At 36.2% G+C, this 21,771-nt stretch overlaps 1 protein-coding gene across 3 annotated transcripts in view; it reads right to left on the reverse strand.

Annotated features, from left to right (window-relative positions):
• Positions 1 to 2,572: 2,572 nt before the first annotated feature.
• PRIM2 (DNA primase subunit 2) overlaps positions 2,573 to 21,771 on the reverse strand; it is a 128,854-nt gene continuing 109,655 nt past the window's right edge. For all 3 annotated transcript variants that reach the window (XM_074819845.1, XM_074819843.1, XM_074819844.1), the window contains 2 exons: positions 10,002 to 10,070; positions 2,573 to 3,180 (listed from right to left, as the gene is read on the reverse strand). In XM_074819845.1, coding sequence (XP_074675946.1) covers positions 2,953 to 3,180; positions 10,002 to 10,070 — 297 coding nt within the window. In that variant the 3' untranslated portion in view covers positions 2,573 to 2,952. The remainder of the gene's footprint in view (positions 3,181 to 10,001; positions 10,071 to 21,771) is intronic.

The following is a 21,771-nucleotide window of genomic DNA, read 5'->3' on the forward strand; positions in this document are numbered from 1 at the left end:
TTTACTACTGCACAATCATATCAAGGTCACTTTGTTTTCAGAATCCTTATCTTCTGACTAAATACAATTTTTAATAGCACTACTACAATGCAGGAAATATTTTCAAATTAATAATTTACATATTCTTAGTGATTTTGCCTTTTAACAGCTCTATAATCAAGGAACAAGTGATTCTTACTAAATATACAAAGCAGTAAGAGTTTAAAGCTCCTCAGTGTCCAACTGCTCAAAGGAGGATCCTCATGTTGGATTTTTCTACATTATCCTATTTAAAATATTCTGCTTTCAAAGAAAAATCAAAATGGTCAAAATGTGTGAAATATGAAAATAAATTATCATTTTCTTCAAATAGCAACAAAAACATTCATTTCAATCCTTTGCTAGTTACTTGTAACTGTATGCTATAATTTGTACATTTTTCTGTTATATACTTGATTATAGTCCTCCTGACAGGTAATAAAAGGGAAGAAAATACAGTTTAAAGTGATTTGTGGTTCTATTAATCAAGAGAGGTAAACTCACAATAATAAAGTAAGCCAATGAAGGACAAAGGCTTTGGCGCATATTGTTATGTATGTTGCATTTCAGATTAAGATTTTTCATTCAGAGGATTTGTGTGGTTATATTCTCTTCCTTGTAATAAGAGACTTATTTTTAAATGTTATGCTTGAATTCCTAAAAATAACTTTATTCTGCTAATGTATCAATCCATTGTAAAATATGTGAACAAGCAGCCCATTCCCAACATAACAGATTTCAAAGTATATATAAAGCTCAGAAATGAGGAGCTAGGAGTTTTATTCACACAGCATGTGACAATATCTACATGAGTGGGGTTAGGCTGTAACAGAAATGTTTCTACTGAATTAGAAATTACAATTTCCCCTGGCTGGGAAACACCACCTGCATTCAGTGCCTCAATCACCTCATTCCTCTCTCAGCTGTTTCACTCAGGAACATAAATCTTACTGCAGGTCTGAAACAGTTTCACTTCTATTAAAAGGATCCACTATGTCCACTAAGACACCTCCATTAATGCAAGATGAATCCTGGCAGATCCTCTTCTACCAACAAACAACGGGGTTTTTTTAAAGCCTTGTGTTGCACTAACCCTGCGCAAGTTAAGTGTCCTTAAAGGAACACTCTACATATGACAAACCAAAGATTTATAGTCAGCTCAAAATCTTAACAGTAATCAAATAGTCTTTAGTGCAGTCACGATATTAATAGTCTTAAGTCAGTCAATTATTGTAGAGAAAATAAAACCTTTAACATAATACAGCTAGCAAATGTTACATTTTCACACACTCCCTTGTATCTGTCCCTTTCTCTAGTGTTGCACACACCTTTCCGCTGCCCCTTGGGGTCCTGAGATCAACAGCACAGAGTCAGGGTCCTGCATATTTCATCAGGAGTAGGAGGATGCTGATGGTGGGGATTATTGTTTCTTCTCTCTAGGGTGCACCTGGCGTAACAGTACACATATCCAAAAATGTTCTACTCCTTTCTTCATTGGTCTGGCAATTCCACATTACAGCCAAATAATTATGTATAAAATGGTTTATTGACGTTGTATGCTTGTTCTTTCTTATCTTATCCCTAAAAACTTGTTTTGCTCAGCTCTTAGGTTGTATTTCTTTAAGGATCAGCAGTTGTTTATACCCATGGGGCCTCTGGCACCTAAGATCACAGATTAATTGATTCTACACAAAATAACTAATTACTAGCCATTAGCTACCAAAATACATCAAAATCATTATAAACATAGGCAGTACACTACGCAATTGTACAAAGTTAGACTCTCATTTGACAGTTGTTGTTACAGCTAAGAGAAGGCTTCAGGTAGGGCAAGATAAACCTAGATAAATGAAGCTCAGTGAGTCTTCAGGCTAAGGCCTTGCAGAATTAATAGAAGTTACTAGCAATGACAATACTGTGTTTATGTGGTTACAGGGCTATAGCAGTAGTTAGGTCACTCTCCAGAGAAGGGGAAATGTTGTCTTGAAACTCGTTAAACATCAGATAAAAGTCAGGCCTTTCAAATCCCCAGGAGAATACTCTTAACAGCATGATATAAAATACCAGCTCTAGTTAAAGCTTCCAGTCACTGCACAGTGGCCGCTGCTCGACTGAATGTCGTTCGTGTGTTAGGTGACTTGGGCTTTGGGGAAACGGGTGGAATTTAGGTGACCCAAACCTGCATTCAGTCAGCTGTTTAGCTTAGCAGGACACAGGAGGCTCCAGTCATGCTCAGACATTGAGGAAACTTTAAAATTGAAAAGGAATATATGCTAATAAATTTTTAGCTTCTTCAAGATGAGTCAGTTGGTGGAATGTCAGCTTTAAAGATTACCTTCTCACATACAGGTATCTAATCTCTGCTTATGTTCTATTTCAAGCACCAAAACCAGTTCTCTAAATTTAGTGTCAAGGTACACAAATTAAGAAGCTGATTTCCCTCAGCTCCTCATATAGAAAAGAGACAGGCAGACTCCTCCAGAGGGCAATTTTGATCATAAGAACTCCTACTTAATTACCATCCAAATACAGCTAAAAAGAAAATACCACAAACTTTTGATTTGCAATTTATTTATTAAGAGGAAACATATAAAAGTGAACACAAAATGCAATAAAAATATTTAAACCTTTTGAAGAAAATCAAAAAAGGTAAATCAGACAAAAATCACCTAATAATTGGGAAGGAACTTTAATTTCCCACCCTTCAACATGCCATAAAAACCAGTATCCTAAAGCATTGAGAATAAGTACTGGATGCAATTATATCTTCAGTATCTATATTCCTTTACTTCAGCCTATTCAAAGCACTAAATGCCCATGTCTTCCAGGTAGTGAAGTGCATATTCCTTAATATAGGGACAAATTCAGCTAGAGAAGAGAAAGAATGAAAGAAAGAAAACAAAACAAAACAAAAAACCCAAATAACACAGCTGCTTAGTCTTCAGTGAAGTATGCCTCCAGTCCCTCCAGTTCTGCATCAGCTGTTGTATTTGAAGAGGTGGGAGTAGAATTTGAATTCATGCTTTCCTGACTATTAGTTTTTTGTTGAGAGTTTCCTGAATTACTTAGTTCCTTCTTCAGTTCTCTACCACCACCTAATTGCCTCTGACTCTCTGCAAAATACTGATTAGGATGATTCAAAGAAAACCCAACGTCATCAACCTGCACATAAAAGGAAAGGAACAGTGAATAATTATATTTATTTCAAAAAGTAATCTTTTTCACACTCAAGAACAAATTCATTAGCAATATAGTAAGTTCCAATTTTGTTGAAGAAAAAAGGCATCAGTTTGTAAATACTATCCCAGGAAATATTAGCATGATACAGGTTTACTTTCATCACAAAATTTCTTCCTTCATGTTAGAAAGAAAATGACTCTTTTGGCATATTCAAACAATATTTCACACTATCTTTGCTGTAGTAAAGAAGAAAAACACCGCAAAACATATAAAGCAATGTAAGCAAAATGGTATAGCTTTACAGATGTAGGACAATTGAACCTACACCTTTAAAACAGCATTTCCCTACCCAAAAGAGGGACTGAGACAGGTCGAGTGCTAATGTCAGTAGAGAATACTACTAAAAGTTGTAACAACTGCACAATATAAATCTAGATCTTAAGTATCAGTGTGAAACTGTGAATGGAAACAGGTAGCTTCACCTCTTTCCCTGTTTTCTCCAGTAGCCACAGATGCAATATTTACAAAGCAGCAGGCTAAGACAGAAGCCCAATAGATCAAGCTTATCCCTACTTCATCAGTGCCAGCATCAGCATCCTAAAACTAGATGCACAACCAATACAAAAGAACATTTAGTCTTCAGTGGAAAAGAATACAGAAAGCTAGCATAAGGTGCAGCATATTTTTATTGCTCCTTTCTACTTGGCAGGTGCATTCTTTCGCTTCTGTAATTATTTGATAAATGAACATTAAATTAATACTCATCAAATACTTCAAATCAACAAAGCTTTCCATTTTGAAAGTAAGCTATTCTGACATATTCACGACAAATCTCAGTGATAACCTTTGCATCTCTTTTCAGGGGCTCAGAAGTTGGAAATCATTACTTTGAAAGGTGCTTCCCCTCCTATGCAGGCAATCTGCACCTTTTATCTGCCTGTCAGTTCATGTGAATACTAAGAACATTTCAGGAAAAATACTGCTCTTAAAAAAACATTGGAAAACTTCACAAACCTGGGATACAAGAAAGCAAGGAAGACTAGGAGCCATATACTGGTAATTTTCTGCTCTCACTATCTTCCCTTTTTCCCAGAAAGGTGGGGCCAATTCAAGCAAAACAAGCAACTTTGCACACACACAGCATCTCATGAGGACATATACTGTGGCTGATTTAATATGCCAAAATCCATCAGTTTAAATTTCAGCCGCTTGTGAAAAATTGTAAAGCAGAGAATCAACGTGCATTTTAAATGGAACCCTGATTCAATGCATTACCACCATCCAGCTCAGCTCCATCAAAAAATGGCAACAGGTATAACAATATCTAATTCAGACATGAAAAAGACATTAGCAACTGTAGTAAGTGACGCTGCTTGAAAAGATCTTAAATGACAGGCCTAGCACAGTAATTTGGCACTCAAAATACACAAAGTGAAAAAAAAAAGGAACCTGAAGCCACCACTGACTTTCATTTCAGTCTTATCTGGATGAGTTTCATCCAGTCAGCTTTCATCCATGCTCCAATTTCCATGATGTGGGAACTAAATTACTTCTTTACACCAAAAAGGCTTAAAAAGAAGTAATACAGTGAAAAGCTGGCTTTCCTAGAAGAAGCTCTTAACCAGTTCTATTTTTTTTTTAACCTGAAAATCTCAGTTTTCTTCAGACCATTTTAAGATTCACTTTGTAACTCTTAACTTTGTTCTAAACTCTTCTCTCACCAACAAATTGGAATAACCTGTAGAAGCAGCTCATTGTATGAATGGAGCCTACAACCATGTTTTCAGAGGTGACTGACAGCATCTGGCTAAAGGGTATTTACAGATTGTTAATTAAAATTGCAGTGTGACTCCTTTTTTAATTAAAAGAATTCTGCTCATTCATTTTATCACCTTTTTTTGAGAGCCTGAAGAGAGAAAGGGGAAGTTTTGGTCATCATCATCATCAACTTCATTTATGATATAGTGATACATAAAAAATTCTGTTCTGCGTCATTTTCAATAAGGTTCTCTGAATAAAAATATTCTGCTCTGGCTGGAAATTCACATGAAATTTGACCACAAAAATCGAGTTGAAGCATACACAAATTTCCTGGCTTTTTTATGTTAGACTGCTCATGTTACTTTATGTAAGTCTTTCCAATGCTTTTAGGTAATACAGATCAAAGCACATCAATTTGAAAAGCTGCATCATTAACTTAGCTGTAAGTTACCTGAAATGTACTACTAGAAATAGTAGTTTGATTTCTCAAACAGCTTTATCTGTTCACACCTGTAAATCCATCTGGAAGCCACTACGCCCAAAGAAAAATGTATTTTCTGTGCCAGCAAAAATTTAAGCTTATAACCTGTATTGATCCAAGTGAAAAGGCCTGTCACTTCAGACAGAACTGTTTATTGCATCTAGCGGATAATACTAACACAAGACTTTTTTTTGATTCAACACATTTTGCACATACTGGTCTTCATACAAACTCTAGTTTTGTATTTCCACTATAGCAAATATTGTTTTGAAAAACCCAAAGGAATCATTTTGTAGCTATAGTATCTTTCAGTTTTAACCAGGAACTTTTAAAATGACAGCTGATAAGGCTAGAGTTGATTTTACAGAAAAACCATGTGAGCAATCGTGGTGCTACAGTAAACAATATCAATTAACTGCACCCTTTTTTTTAGAAAAAGTCCAGTGTTCTTGTGATTTGATCACAAAGGACTAAGAAAAATGGGGTTTGCTTATGTTTTTAAATGAACTATTCAAAAGTGATTCTTCTGTATCAGAAAGTTTGCTGTGTCAGATTTCATTTACTTCTTATAAATATACAAGGATTATAAAATATCAGTACTCAAGAATGAAATGTTTAGACATAAATATCAATATATAAATAATCAGCTGTTACAGCTGTAACTGTAACAAGTAACTAATACAGCAGTATTCATGTAAACAACATTAACATCATTAGTTCCTTTGAAATATAACTTAGCAACACAGGCATTAGCCACTTAGGCTTTCTTATTTATTCATAATGCTCAGGCTCTTCAAACAGTGGATTTATACACAATCAGATTTTAAAGCACTCATTATTTCTACAGGCATGCTGTCCCAAGAACATTTATTTAACGTACTAGTGGTTCATAGCCGATATCATCAGTGTCTTTTACTTGGCTGCATATGCAGAATCACAGAATCACAGAATCACCTAGGTTGGAAAGGACCTTGAAGATCATCCAGTCCAACCGTTAACCTAACACTGACAGATCCCAACTACACCATATCCCTCAGCGCTATGTCCACTCTACTCTTAAACACCTCCAGGGATGGGGACTCCACCACTGCCCTGGGCAGGCCATTCCAACACCTAACAACCTGTTCTGTAAAGAAATGCTTCCTAATATCTAGTCTAAACCTTCCCTGGCACAACTTGAGGCCATTACCTCTTGTCTTATCGCTTATTACTTGGTTAAAGAGACTCATCCCCAGCTCTCTGCAACCTCCTTTCAGGTAGCTGTAGAGGGCGATGAGGTCTCCCCTCAGCCTCCTCTTCTCCAGACTAAACAACCCCAGTTCCCTCAGCCGCTCCTCGTACGACATGTGCTCCAGACCCTTCACCAGCTTCGTTGCCCTTCTCTGGACACGCTCGAGTAATTCAATGTCCTTTTTGTAGTGAGGGGCCCAAAACTGAACACAGTAATCGAGGTGCGGCCTCACCAGTGCCGAGTACAGGGGTAAGATCCCTTCCCTGTCCCTGCTGGCCACGCTATTTCTGATACAAGCCAGGATCTGATAGGTAGCCAAGGGTAGGATTCTGATACGTAGCCAAGATCTCTAAACTGGACTGGAATTATTTTTCTCTATTTTGAGTTGCCATCCAATTCTACCAACTAAAGTAAAAAAACCTCTTGCTGCTATTGTGACCATGAAAGGCATTCCTCATTACTGTGACTATTTACTGTGGGTTATGGTTACACTGCTTACATTTTCAGGGCGTCTCATTTCCACTTTACATGAGTTGCCTTGTGTCCTCACTTTAGTACAAAATAAAAACTTACCTAAACGGGATAACAACATGAAATATCTTATTATGAACTCAAGTACAAATATTAAAACTTCAAACAGTTAAAATGCTTTCCGTATGGCTTGAAATCCAAATCAAGAAAGATACTTTAGTATTTTGGTAGTGTTTGATTGAATGCTTACTCTAGTTACCATATAAATATAGTTTATTCTTGACTCTTATGACAATATGATAATGTTTGAAAATATCTAACCTACAGGCCATTCAGTCATACTTCTATAAAGTCAAAAGACTCTCTTTTCTTCACATACATAGAACAGCTTGTCTTGATCAAATTACAGTGTTATTATGTAGAAAATAACTTTCCCAAAAAGGAATATGCCCTAATATCCCAAAACTTGAAAAATATAAAATCATTCATGCATATATATAGTGCTTTCCTTTCCCACACTTACTGAAAGACTTAACAAATACAAGACTTAACATACACGTACATTTCCTTAACACATTAGTTCCTGTCTGAAGACAAACAATGCACTGGACCACACAAATGATGGTTGCTTTTGTTCTGTGGTTGTGAAATAGTGAAATGAAAGTTCAGGAGAGGTGTAGCATTACAGTTAATAAACCCAGTTAACACAGAATATGCAGAGAAGCAGCTTTTAGGTAACCTGCGCTATTTAAACCAGTAGCACTGAGGTCCAAAGACACATCCCTCACACCCTCAAAAAAAAAAAAAAAAAAAAAAAAAAAGATCTAAACATTCTCACTCTAGTCCAGATGGATTTATTAGCATAGTCTTAGTGCCAAGCACTATACTACTGAAGCCAACAGCAAAGCTGCTGCCAGCATGAGTAAAAGATGTAGTAGAAACCTGAGAGAGGATGATGGCAAAGAAATTCAAAGAGAGTCCTTAAGTAGACACAGTGTGCAACTGACACTTGTGAACTTAGAAAAAAATCATAAGCAAGTCTCCACTACAAAGTCATTCATAGTAGATCTAACCCACATATGTGCTGTAACTTTCAAGAATTATAGGTTACGCAAACAGCTCTGCCCAACACATATCAAACACGTTCTTGGTAAAATTTTTACATAATTGAAGCTGAAATTCTCCATGTGAGCCAGCCCATTATTTCTAGGGAAATCTTCCTTACGATTGTTCACCTATTTGAAGAAAGAGTAACAATGTTATGCTTATTGATTCTTCAGAAATTTCCTTCGCTGAAAAACTCTGCTAGTGATATACAGGAAAAAGTAAGGGTTTGATTATCTGCTTAGATGTCACCAGCTTCAGAGATACATCTTTTGACCACCCCAGGAAAAAAAAAAACTGAAACATTACTAAAGAATATAGTTTTAGGACAGAAAATTCATTCTGAGCAGGTTGGTAACAAGTTCAGCAGCTAAATTCTCTAAAAAATTGTCATTCAAACTACAGAAAGTGCCTTTCTGTGCATTCTGCTTTCTCTCACTGAAGTAAGAGACTTATCAACAGCAAAGTACAAAGATGATTTTTAATACAAGCAGCAAAGACAGATATTTATATTACCACAAGACTGAAAAAAATAATGCTTTTCTGGAATTTGACATAGAAGAATGGAAAGACAGCTTTCCTAAAATGCAACAGATATTCGGCACTGTGCTGATTTATCCTTTGGTGAATGTTGACCTTAGGGGTCTATGGTCATCTTGGGAAAATATTATTTCTACTGACTTAGCCTTACACAGGGCAAGTGTTATCTAAATTTGAAATTGTACATAATTTTCAATTTCCTTCCAGATTATTAGATGCGCTTCATCATTTTCTAAGGCTGTAAGACAAAGTGTTCCTCTTAAATTACAGCTGCCAAAACAACACTGGATACTGGTTCAGAGTATACCTTTGCTATACATTCACACATATGATTGCTGGAAATCTGAGGAGACAAACAGTCCCCATTTAAACCAAATGTGAAAACCAGTAAGAACAAAAAAGCCAATGGTAAATGTCTCTGGGTGGGTCATCTAATCTTCATCAATATCTTTAGCAAGGCTGTTCCATAGTCTGCTGTTTGAATGGGATGTTTCCCTTTTTTGAGTTGTGGAGAGAACAAAGGTATAAAAAGGGCTGTGTTTTCCTTTTTATTTTCCTTGATGACAAGGAGTCTTGAACCAATGCAAAAGCTGGTTCTTTGAATCAGGAAGTCACACAGGAGATGGACTGTGGCCACTGGCTATCTTACAATTTTGTGAAGAATCTCACTTTAATTTTGCCTATGATTAAGCAAATGGGAAAGCTCTGAGAATGTTCATCTTGATTTAAAAACAAATCACACAAGACTAAAACTGTGAAAAAATATCAAAGGAAAATTAACAATATTAACTATGTATGTGCTAGGAGACTAGAGTTTTAATTACACTTTTTAGATCCTTTTTTTAATTTTTAAGGTATATCTCAAAATATCAAACTTGCATAACAGGTTAAAAAACACAAAATTGATAAAAACCAGGATATTGAAAAAGTTAAGTGGCTTGAAATAGATAAAATTCAACAATATTGACATTTTCAGGAAGAAAGCATAATCTTTAATATATCTTGTAACATTCAGGGTATTAATAATGTCACTATATAAATGCAGAAAATTACAAAAGTATATTTAAAATTATTGCAATGAAAACTAACAAGGAAAGACAGCTAATGATGGATGTGAGAACTGCAAATAGTCTCTGGGCTTCATGCATGATTTCCAAGGCCTTCCTCAAGACAAAGACGGTGATTACAGTTTAACAAAAATTAGTAGCTACTTACATCATGCGTCAACTCAAAGTACTTCTGACAGGCCAGCTGGTAATGCATGCCCTTCACCAATTCCAGGATCTATATAGAGGAAGAAAAATGTAACGGATACAGAAGCAGCACACTTACATCTTGTTGATACTTACCATGACAAGATATTTCACAACAGCCTTGTATAATAGCTCATGGAAAATTGCAGTACATGACGTCTTTGACATTTGTGTGGCCTACTAATAACTGACAAGACATACTATAGTTCTTTAAAAATACCCCGGCCTCATTAAAAACAAGATAAAACCACAGGAAGATATGCCTGGTCCTTAAAACATAATTTCAATACTCAACTTCAAGAATAAGTTGAATCTGTATTTTGGCAATATAATTGTGACAGTTATTGTCAAACTATCATAATGCAACATCTCTTCCATAATTGCAGACATAAATCTAGTAATTCAAGTGGTTGAAGCATGAAGCAATCAAAGACACAATTTGTATTTTTATTTTCCACATTATCAGTTCATGCAGATGCAGAATAAAATACTACTGTGCTCCCATCAAGAAAATGTAATGCAAATCCTTTAGACAAGTATCTATGAGAGGGTAATGCTTTTACCTTCAATCAGATTTGTCCTTTTTGAAATGAAGTTATTTCTAGTCAAGCTCAGCAGAATATGTGAGTGAATAGCCTGTTTTGAACACCTATTAGGAAAATCATGCCATCTTTTGTAAATACAATTTGCTTCCCAATTCTGCTTCAGGTAATCTCTTCTGTGCCGCATAAAGTCCCATTCTTATCACCAGAATGCAATGCCAGTTGAAATTTTTTAAAGTTTCATCACCTCCTCCCTCCTTTTTATAATCAAAATGTATGCTCTTTTTGCTTATCAAACAGAGAAAATTGCCGGAATTAAGAGATAGCCTCAGTGGAAGGAAAAATAGTTTTCGAGAAATGTTCACTTCAAGCCCCTTTCCCAAGCTTGACCTTTGTGTCAAACACAGCAATACACTCCAGCTTAAATCCCTGCTGTACTCATTATTGAATGCTGCCTTGTATTTATTGACAGATGTATAAATAAATTACATTTGCTGCATGGATAAAAACAGCAACACACTGCCAAGAAAGTACTTAGCCATATTGTTTCTCTGTAATAGCCCAACTGATTACATTTCTATCCCTCTTGCCACCTTCTGTTAGATCTTCTGTAAAAGATCAGGGCCAAGGCCAACTAGGCAATGAACTCTGAAATCTGGCACTATCTGTGTACACTTTTTTTTTATTTTCACCTCCTCCCTCCTTTGAAATTGACTGAAAAAATTAGTGTCACATTAAGTAGTTAAGGACTGAAGAAAATTCATCTATTCAAAACACTTCAATTACATATTGCCTTATGTGTTCCTGTTTGTTCCTCACAATAAAATCTACGCAATGCAAAAGATCTATATCTATTTTTAAGTAAATGTTAACTACATTGTATGTATGTACTTTTTTACAAAGTATTTTTCACACAATTTGGAGTAATGATTAGAAAACTTATATGTCTTTGGTTAGTTGAAAGAAACATTCATAATGCTCTGTAGCATTCAGACTTTTCTAACCTGGATTTTCCAGCTGAAATAAGTCAACTAATTTAATCTAGTTCATGAATACTTTAGGTTTTCTCAAAATTATTCTTCATTTAATCAAGATTACACCTAATGAAAATTATATAAATAAAAACTTCTCTAAATTCAAGTGTAAATATATTTTAAGACTCAGCCCTTAAGTGAGCAAAGAAAAACTTAAGTATGGACAAATTCTGAATATAAACCCCAAAAGTTTAAAAGCATTAAGGTTCTCTTGTAATTTAAGAGAACTTTTTGAAAAAAATTATCAGTTAAAGGGCTAGTAGTCATTCTGCGGTTTGTTTAACTTTTGAATCGCAGACCGGTTACAGCTGCTTTTTGTATCAATTATGCTGTTATCCAACTATTCTGAAAAGCAGAAAAAACAAGGATTATCAAAGCTAGCTTTTGATTTACCAATTCACAATGATTCACAGGATGCGAAATCAAGCTGCTGTTGTCTTCTCTGACAGTTCAGCAGAAAAATGGTAACTTCAAGAGACAGATATCCGAAGAGGGATTGCTGATCGACACAGCACAGATGATGACAGAATAAAGGGACACTTATAAATAAATTCCAGTTTTGTAGGAGAGATTATTCTGAGCAAACTATTCTGAAACCAAGCCCATTTAAGCCCTTGACTCATCCTTGGGAAAATCCTGACCCACCTTTAAGGTGGAGAAGAGAACTTAATTGAATCGATGCTGCTGATATATGAAAGCTATAATGGCCATGTTATCAGAGCTACCCTTGAGGCACTTTTTAAATTCTTAAAGAGCAACAATGTTATTTTGCAGCATCTCAATCTTTATTGCCCAGCTACACTTCCATTTCACCAAGGAACCACTGTCCCACTCCCTTGAGACGCCTTCTCAGACCTCTCAGAGGCTATCAGGTCACCAGACAAATTTTTCTGCTATACTACTATGAAGACATATATCTTGGAGAAGAGCTGTTAGAGGAACCTCTACCAGCATACTCCAGTGAAGTCTGGTAACTAGGTCTTCATGCCACTTCTTTTCCCGACATCGATAGAGTGCTCCCTAGAACAGATGCTCACCAAAACAGACCAGAGACTTTCGTCCAGTTTGTTAAATTTATTAATGTGCATGATGGCACTGGTAGTCATCCTTTCACTCCTGCTTCTTTACCCTTTCCACCGCATCAACTGCCCAGCTTTGACTGGTTGGCCAATTTCAGCCAAATTTGACAGGTAGAGATGACAAAGCTAGACATTCCTACATGTTGATTAAAATTTGTGGTTGGGTAGAAAAGCCAGACCAACATTTGTGGCTCATTCAGAAAAAAAGCAGTTATAATTCAGCTCCTACTCATTCTGAGAGGCAGCCAGAAGGCAGCCAAGTGATAAGCCTGATATTTAGCACATATGTAAATTTAAACACGGTGAGCCAGGTTTACCTTCTGCATCTATGATAGGGTTGAGGAATAAGGGGCACATTAAACATATCCAAAGAAACAGTTTAGTAGATTAGCTGGCTTTAACAGAGAACAAGTTGCTAAGAGAAGAAACAAAAAAAGGTTAAAAATGTCAATAGAATGGAGCTCAGCTAGGAGTACTCTGTGTGAGAGAAACTAACAATCCTCTATTTAAATAAAACAGAATTATCATTCATAATAAATATTATCTTTCCTACTACATTTGTGCACATAATGAAAGCAAGCTTGCAGCTGTTTTTTTTTCACTAGTGTTACCCAGAAACAGACCTCCAGTCAAAGCCACCTTAATTCACAGCAGCAATCTTTTGCCTATATATATTAAGATATTTACACTACATTGCCTTATTTTGCAAGTACAGGTACACACTCAAGGACTCTTTTTGTTAGATCTTATGTGCCTTTCCTTTCACTACCATCTGCAACTTGCTTTTCTGATGTTGCTTTACCGACTACTAATGAGGTTAAGATGATGTTTGGCAGCTGTATGCAGCCACCTGCTTTATAGATCCTCGGCATTCAAAGCGAAGATGTTGCATAGCAGAATAGTTTGGGGTCTGTAATTATCGGTTGTTATCTTCACTTACTCAAACAGTTTTATTTGAAAATTGCAGAATTAACTTATATTTTCAAAATGAAAATCTTTCCACTATAGTTTCAGGTAAGTATGACTCATTTCTAACTTTCTTTTCATTTCAAAGGTGACTGAAGATATGATTGGGTGCAACTGCTGGAATGTATCTGAACACATTCCAGTTTTCTTCTTTTTCAGGCCAGCTTGTGACCATCTCAGCACTAAGTCCTGCCTCGGGACTCTCCAGTGCCCTTTGCCTCCTGGTCAGTACAGCTATCTGTTCTTTTTGCTACTTTCAGATATTTCCTTCATATTTTAAACTGATTTTGAAGGTTTCATAATTTATGCACGTATAGCACAATTTTCTCAGATTTAAGCTGGTTTCCCTCATGGACTCGCTTACAAGCTACAAAATCATTGTTTCATTGTTACAGCTTTGCCAGAGCCCCTCTTCCTTTTATATTCTTTGACTTGTCTTTTGTAGTGAATAGTACTTGATCAGAGAGTGTTCAGAATTGCACATGGCAATACTTAGGGTATCATAAGAGATCAATTTCTACCCTGCAATTTGCATCACAACTTCACAACTGTCAAACAACAAAACCTAATTGTATTCTAGCACAGTTTATAAAAGTAAGAGGCAGTGATGATCTAGAGGAAGGTATTTTTTATTAATGTCTCAAAAATACCTGTATTTTTTCCTCCATTTTTAATGCATAGTTTTTCTAGCCTGAAGTTCTTACTTCATGTATGTCAGTAAGGAACTCATTAAATACTTAACAAAAGAGTAAGTGAATGTCAGAATGAAAAGAATATGTCAATATGTGCCCATATTTGCTGCAGCAACCCCTGGGCAGCTTATTAAATGAAGACAGATGTTAATTTAAACTCAGTTAATTTTAAAAGTCAGAGAAAGTATAATCTCAGATAAAATGGGGAAGACATACTCCTAACACACAAGTATTATTCTCAAAATAATGGAAAGGCTGAATGCTGCCTCCCATTGATAAGCGTTCCCCATCTATAGAAAATACGTGGAAACTTTCAGCACCCAAATCTACACCACAGTGCCACAAAGATTTATTTTGACTATGAAGTTTCCTTGGATAAACTTACTTCTGAGGCTTTTACACTCTCCACTTTGAAAGATTTAATCATTTTAAAGCATTTACAGGTTTTGATGTAGTAAAAACAATAACTACCTGAGAGATTTTGGACAGTGAAGAAGGGGTCTTAGCCACCAGTTGAGAAATCTGAATGACGTACAATTTCTGGATTCAAGGTCTAATGCTTCTAAAAAATTCTTGGCAACAAATATGTAAGGGTACCTTGTTTTATGATTTGAGTTTTAACTAGTTAATTTGTGGTGGGATTCTTTCCCCAGTAAAAGCTCACAAAAATCTGTGTTCTAAGTAAAAATGTGAATTTGATGAAAAGAGGTAAATCAATACATATGAAGTGCCATGTGATAACTTCATCAATTAAGTATTTATTATAGCCACAAGTCGAAAAAGACAAGACTTCAAACTGGAATTGCTGAAAGAAATTTTAAGGAATTTTGATGTACAAAATTTCACTGTAGTAATAAAATGGGTATCACATAAGGTTGTCTATATCATGAATATAAAAATGTTCTTGTATTTTTGTTTCAATTTTATATATTTCCACAATAAATACTGACTTAATAAAAGATCTCTTATTTAAACACTTAAAAATCTCTTACTTAAACAGTACTTGCTCTTATTTAATCAGAACTTACAAAAGCACTACCATTAAGATGACTGATGTTAGGGCAAAATTCTTTAGCTGCAAGGGAAAATATTTTTACAGCCAGCAATGATCTAAAATTTTTCTAATATTAGATCATCAGAAGCAAGAGTGTGCTTTGGGTTTTTTCACTGTGGTGGGTTTTGGGGGGATTTTGCTGGTTTGGGAGTTTTTTGCTTGGTGTTTTGTTGGAGTTTTTTTAATTCATGGAAACATATAGCCGTATCAGAGGCTTAAGCACAGATTAGCTTATTTATTTCCATTTCTGTAAAGACTCTCCAATCCCCCAAAACACTAAATTTGTTAGAGAACATTAGCCAAAGTTCAATGACTCAATCAAAACCTTTAATTTAATCCAATTATGGAAAAAAGCGCTTTTTTAAATTGAGAACAACTGTACTAGAAAGAACAATCATTCTTCTGAAGCTATCTACTGTTCATTTACATAAGCATTTTTCCCTGAAGAAAAAACAGTAATTGGAGCAAAAGCAAAAAGGATGAGTCTTACACCCTCTATTTCTCCTGACTGTAGAACCAGAAATTTTTACTACCTTTTGCTTTTGCTATTGTGATAGAAGTGAACTAGGAAAAGTAATTTCTCCAAGAAGGCTTTCAGAAACAAATAATAGATATTTTGAAAGAACTCCAATTCAAAGCCTATCATATCTATTTTTCTATTTGAGATACGTACGCAACATATTACAGTATATTAGTACAGCACCACAACAGATGTATTTATCTTAACATATGCTTTAATCTTTATATTCTTCAATTTGATTAGCTATTGGCAAACCTCAATTCATAAAGATTTTAGCTGATTAGCAGAACACTAAAGACAGAAATTAAATGGGATCTGAAATATACTATAAATGCTATACAATCACACATTCACACATTAGATGCTCAGCTAACCATATTACTTTTCCAAGAAGGATTTTTAAAACAAAGAAAAAAAAGCTACTGTGACAAATAAAGAAATAGCCTAACGTATGGAAAATGTGAAATAATACAAGTTAAATAATTCAGTTCTTGGAATAAACATCAGGATTAATTCTTTCTGCTTCAGGCTATATAATAACTAGGCAAGACATGGAAGTCATCTGCTATATTACCTCAGGAAGATGACTTCAGAAGATACAACCTCAGACAAAATACAGCCCCAGAGAATCTGGACTGGGATAGTGGGGCTGGATCTAGATCCTTGACAGCAAGCAGATTCACATATTCAAATGCTCTGATCACTTTTTTCATTACTGACTGTACTACAAAATGACTGCAATGAAAGCAGGCCAATGCTCAGACTGCTTACGAAGTCACGTGAGGTTTCCAGCTTTCCTTTTTCACACCTAGCCTGCGCACAAATTCCTTTGGAAAAACACTGTGAGGATGTGGTTTGTTTCCACTACAGACCAGCCAAATGCTTTATCTGTATGAAAAAAACTCAGGAACTTACTGATCTTACAAACCTAAAAGGAAAAGGTGTTCTCCTTATCTCAAGAGTATGAAGGACAGCCTTAGAAACAGAAGACTGAGAACAGCACTGGAAAACCAAACATCTTGGGTAAAGCCACAACCATATGGGCTGGACACTGACTCCTGTCACAAATACCATTTGCCCAGAAGAGTGCCCTGGAGTATCTAGTTCAACAAAAACTATGGGACCATACAGAAGTTTCAACAAGAACAAAACACTTGGTGAGCGTGCAAACATAACTGTAGGTGTGAGCTCTGAAGATCTCATGACCTCGCGCACAGATATGCTTCTTGAGATCCAGCACGAAGATGTCTTAAAAACTTCACTTGTTTCCATGACAATGGCTATGTAAGATTCGCACATTGTCAGGTAAACATAGGAAAAATTTTAGGGCAGAAACCATCCAGCCAAGAGATCTCCTGGGTATAGATATTGACACATTCTTGCAAAGAAGCATGCCTTATGCATATAGCATATAAGTAATCTGTAGCCCTGAAAACATTTAGTTTAGATGAAAAATATAGTACTAAATAAAACAAAGATTAATCTCCTAAAATTTAGACACCACTATAAGCAAAACCTACAGTTCATTTTAAGGGTTAATATTATCTCAAAATTGATAGAATTGGTGAATTAAAAAAAAAAAAGAGTATTCTACTGTTCTGTTGCAACTACTGTCAGCTGAAGGTCATATTCCTAGAAAGGCAAAAAACGAAGCAAGTGCCCATTAGTTCAAAAAAAACTATGAACAGCTAAGTTGAGATGCTGCTGGGAGACTGGGTTCTCACAGAGGAAATGCCATACCTAAACCTTTAGAAAAAAACAATAAAATCAAACCATTTCTGAAGATGAAGGATCCCTATGTAGCCAATTGTTGGCTGAGTCAGTTCAGAAAGTTGTATCTTTTCAAATTCAGTAAATTACTGTAAATTATAGGTAAAAATCACATATTAGGAGGATAGTGACCTTGACATACACCAAGAAAAAAAGCGGTATTCCAGGTCACAAGTTATGCCCAGCAGAATATTTCCTGATGTTAATCAAAGACACCCTCTTAAGAAATGAGTAGGAATACTCTAGTTTTTAAAGTCAAACATGAGGTAGTCCAAACAGGATTGGGATTTAGACAGCAAATTTGTCCAGATTCTAGAATTAGAAGGTCTTGGCATAGCGAATGAATCCTGGGATTCCACAGTGAAGTAGCTTGATACCAAACTGTCTTGGATTTTTTTGTGCAGCAGGAGCATTCTTGCTGAAGAGAAGTATCAAAGGAAAAGCACAGAACAGTTTTCCCAAGTAGGGAAGCTGACAGCAGTCCCACCACCTGTCCATCCCAGGAACAGAAATAATAGCACTTCTTGTTAGATTTCAAGATGGACAGTTCTATTTTGGAGTGCCCCATTCATAAAAGATGACTTCTAAGATACCTTTCCACATTGCTTGCAATCCATTACATATGTAAGTTTATGTACTAATACATATGTTTGGTTTTACTGCTCAGTGCATTACTTTCACAGATCTTGTAGTATTTTGTTTTGCTGATACAGAACTTGGTAGTGATATAATATCTGCTGTAAGCAGGGAGGGCTCCTCTCAATTCACAAGCCTTTCATTATATTTTCTCTCACATGTCCAGCTGAGGAGGGGCATGATGGAGCCACTTTGGTGGGCACCTGGCATCCAGCCAGTGTCAACCCACCACAGAAGGTCTGGTGTGCTACCTTTCAATGTGATTTCCAGATTGCTGCAATTTACGCTCAACAGGGACTGCAAGTCTTGAGCTTTCATTTGAATTTCTTAAAGCCACTCCTTAGCTGCAGAGAAGCATGTATCGCTACTAATCTGGAAAGCAAAAGTTCACATGATCTTAAACCTGTTACCACTGCAGAGTCTCGTAACTCCCTCAGTGTCACCCATCAAGAAGTAAGCTGGGAAACAGCTGAGCAAACAACAGTTTGTTCAAGTTACTTTTGCACAGTTTTCATATAGAGTCTTGTAACACATACAAAACTGAATTTTCAAACTGTCAAGAACAAACCTGCTAGCTAGCTGCAACTGGTATGGGCTGGTTGTAAATTTTGATAATATTTAGACTAATAGTGACATGTTCTGATCTTCCCATTAATAAAGAGACATCGCACAGAACTACCAGTTAGGAACCTGACCACAAGTTTTGCAGATAGACTATTTAGATGAAGAAAAATAGAGGCTTGACAGTCCAGAAAGATGAGGGTGAAGATCCTGGGAAGCTGAGAATGACCCTGGAGATTGGAGATGCATGGAGATGAATGCTGAGGAATGCCCTGGGACCACAGCCTGTAATGCCTGACACTGTGAACTGCAAGCAGCTGCAAAGCAGGTATTGACATGAGTCTCTGGCCCGTCCTCCCAGACCAGCAGTGGTGGGAAGGAAAGTTGAGACCTCAGTAAACACACCATCAGGGTGGGGAGCAAGTGAGGGACTCTGTAGGACAATCAAGCAGGGGTATAGTTCTAATCATCTTGATTCTTAAAGAAACAATCAAACAAAACCAAAAACCAAACCAGTATCCAGATCCACTACAAGCTGTCATTTACTGTTTCACCTGTGACACCATGACACACATTTGATGATGATTCAACTACTTTGTACACTGTCATTCATTAAGTGAATGTGAGACTTTCACTTGTTGCAGACAGCTGAGAGTCCTGGAAAACTGATGAGAATCACCTGCTCCTTTTGAGTTTACCGTCCTATGCATGTGGCCACTTGAGTATCCCCTCAGTCCAGAACAACACATTTATCTCGACCATAAACCAGGCAGAGAGAACTGAAAAAGCATTTAGGTACGTACATTGATCTGGTTTTGAAAACACAGAAGGGAGTTTTTCACTTTGTGACAACCTACTTGTCTAGAGCATATAGAGCAAGAGAAGACACTAAACAAAGTCACATTTGAAGACAGCAAAAGAATTTTGGAACAAAGCAAGGAACAGGTGTAAGAGGCCCTGAGCCCCAGGAAAGACATGCCATTCATTAAAATACATAGCTGAAAGGTCAAGCTCTGAATCATTCATTAAAACCATGAACCTGTCAGGTTGTAAGGAAGCTCTCATTTGATCTGGAGTTAACAAGATGTCTAACAGACTTGAAGGGTAAGGCTTGAGTGAATGTCAATCTTGAGGCCAAGATACTAGAAAAGCAACTACATCAGAGGCTTTGAAAGACTGGCAAACCATCCACCCCTAATAATCATTCACTGAGCTAAAGAAAAAACAACATTTCTGATACCCAGCAACTATCACCAGCATCAAAGAAGACTAAAAAACCACTGTCTGGACTGAAGGATCCTGAACTGTTATTAGTCATGCAAATGTTATTGGACCATGCAAATGTAGCAACAAGGAGCAAATCTGTATGAGATCTTGGAGACATATGTGAACCAATCCTCCTTTTCTACTGAATATCTCAAAGACTGTCTGATGTAAATTTTCAATCTCTGAAAACCCAGCCACAGTCAACTTCTTTTTTATTTATTTTTTATTATTATTATTATTAGCTTTCAGGTGGAGAGTGTTTTGTTTTGGGTGTGTTTTGGTTTAACACTAGGAGTGGCCACTGCAGAGCCCTGTACCCCAGCTGCACTTAAACTGACACCACAAAATTTGTGGACAGGACAGTGTCCATTTCAGGGCAAAGAGAATGCTGACAGAGAGTTTTTCTTAGTCACTTTTGATAAGAAAATTTAAGACTCCTAGTGACTCTCAATCCTACTTTACAAGGGGAAAAAACCAACACACAAAAAGTAAAACCCAATTCACATCAAGTAAGGAACTATGTTAAATATAAAAATACTGCCCTACAGTGTAAATTCACTGAAGAAATAGCCTCTACTAAATCCTGCTCACACATAGCAAGGCAGCTAAAACAGTAAATCCTCACCAACCTTTGCAATGATTAGCAGGATAAAAATCTCAGAGCAGCATCAATTTTTGATGCATATAAAAAGGAAAAAAGCCAAAGGAAAGCACCTCTAGTGCCTGTCAGATATATGGAAGACAGTCAAATGCTTATTTATATGAACCAGGGGAAAATACAAAAGAAAAAACATTCCTAGAGTATTTCAAGAATTTGTCAAGAATGACTATGAGTGAACAATAAACACTTTAAAACTATTCTCTTTTAGTTTGTATCTTAATTATTCCTTCCAAGGGAGACTACTTTAAGTGGAACTTTCACATTCCTTTCTATCTTGTTCAACACTCTGTTGATGCCTGACAAGCCAATAGTGACACTTCACATGAACTAAAATGACAACATAAACAAGTTTTTTCCTATGGACCTAAAGCAGGTTTCAGGCAGTTAACATACACAATTTTTTGCTGAACTGTCTCAGCTTAACTCTAACCCATACGTCCTCCCCTAATGAAGACGATGGCATCCTTTTATAGCCTCAACCTCTTGCTAGAGCAAGCAATGGGAGTCACAATTCTTCAGTATACATCTCAAAAAGTTCCAATTCCTGTGTTGTCCTTGCTATATAATATAGGTTTTCAATTTAATGTTACCTTTAAAAAGCTGCTAAAAATCTCTGCTTGATTTCACTAGGCATTTCATGTGTTTTTCTTGTTTAGGGGAAGTAAGCACAATGGATGATTAAGAATGTATGTTTTCTTAAGAAGTCTATTACATAAAACAATTACTTATGTCTACTGACTATACAGTAGAGTCTTCCACAAGCCACTGCAAGAATGAAAATAAATTCTCTAAAATATTGCCACATTCATTTAAACTCTTTTTTTATCACAGTGCAGTAAAACAAAGTAAAACAAAATTCCGCATTGTATCCACTACAGTAATAAACCAACTCATAATACTAAACAATAAAAGGTGATGACAATAATCAACACATCAGTGGGAGCATTGGAG

This window comes from Strix aluco, chromosome 3 (genome assembly GCF_031877795.1).
Source record: "Strix aluco isolate bStrAlu1 chromosome 3, bStrAlu1.hap1, whole genome shotgun sequence".
Classification (NCBI taxonomy): Eukaryota; Metazoa; Chordata; class Aves; order Strigiformes; family Strigidae; genus Strix; species Strix aluco.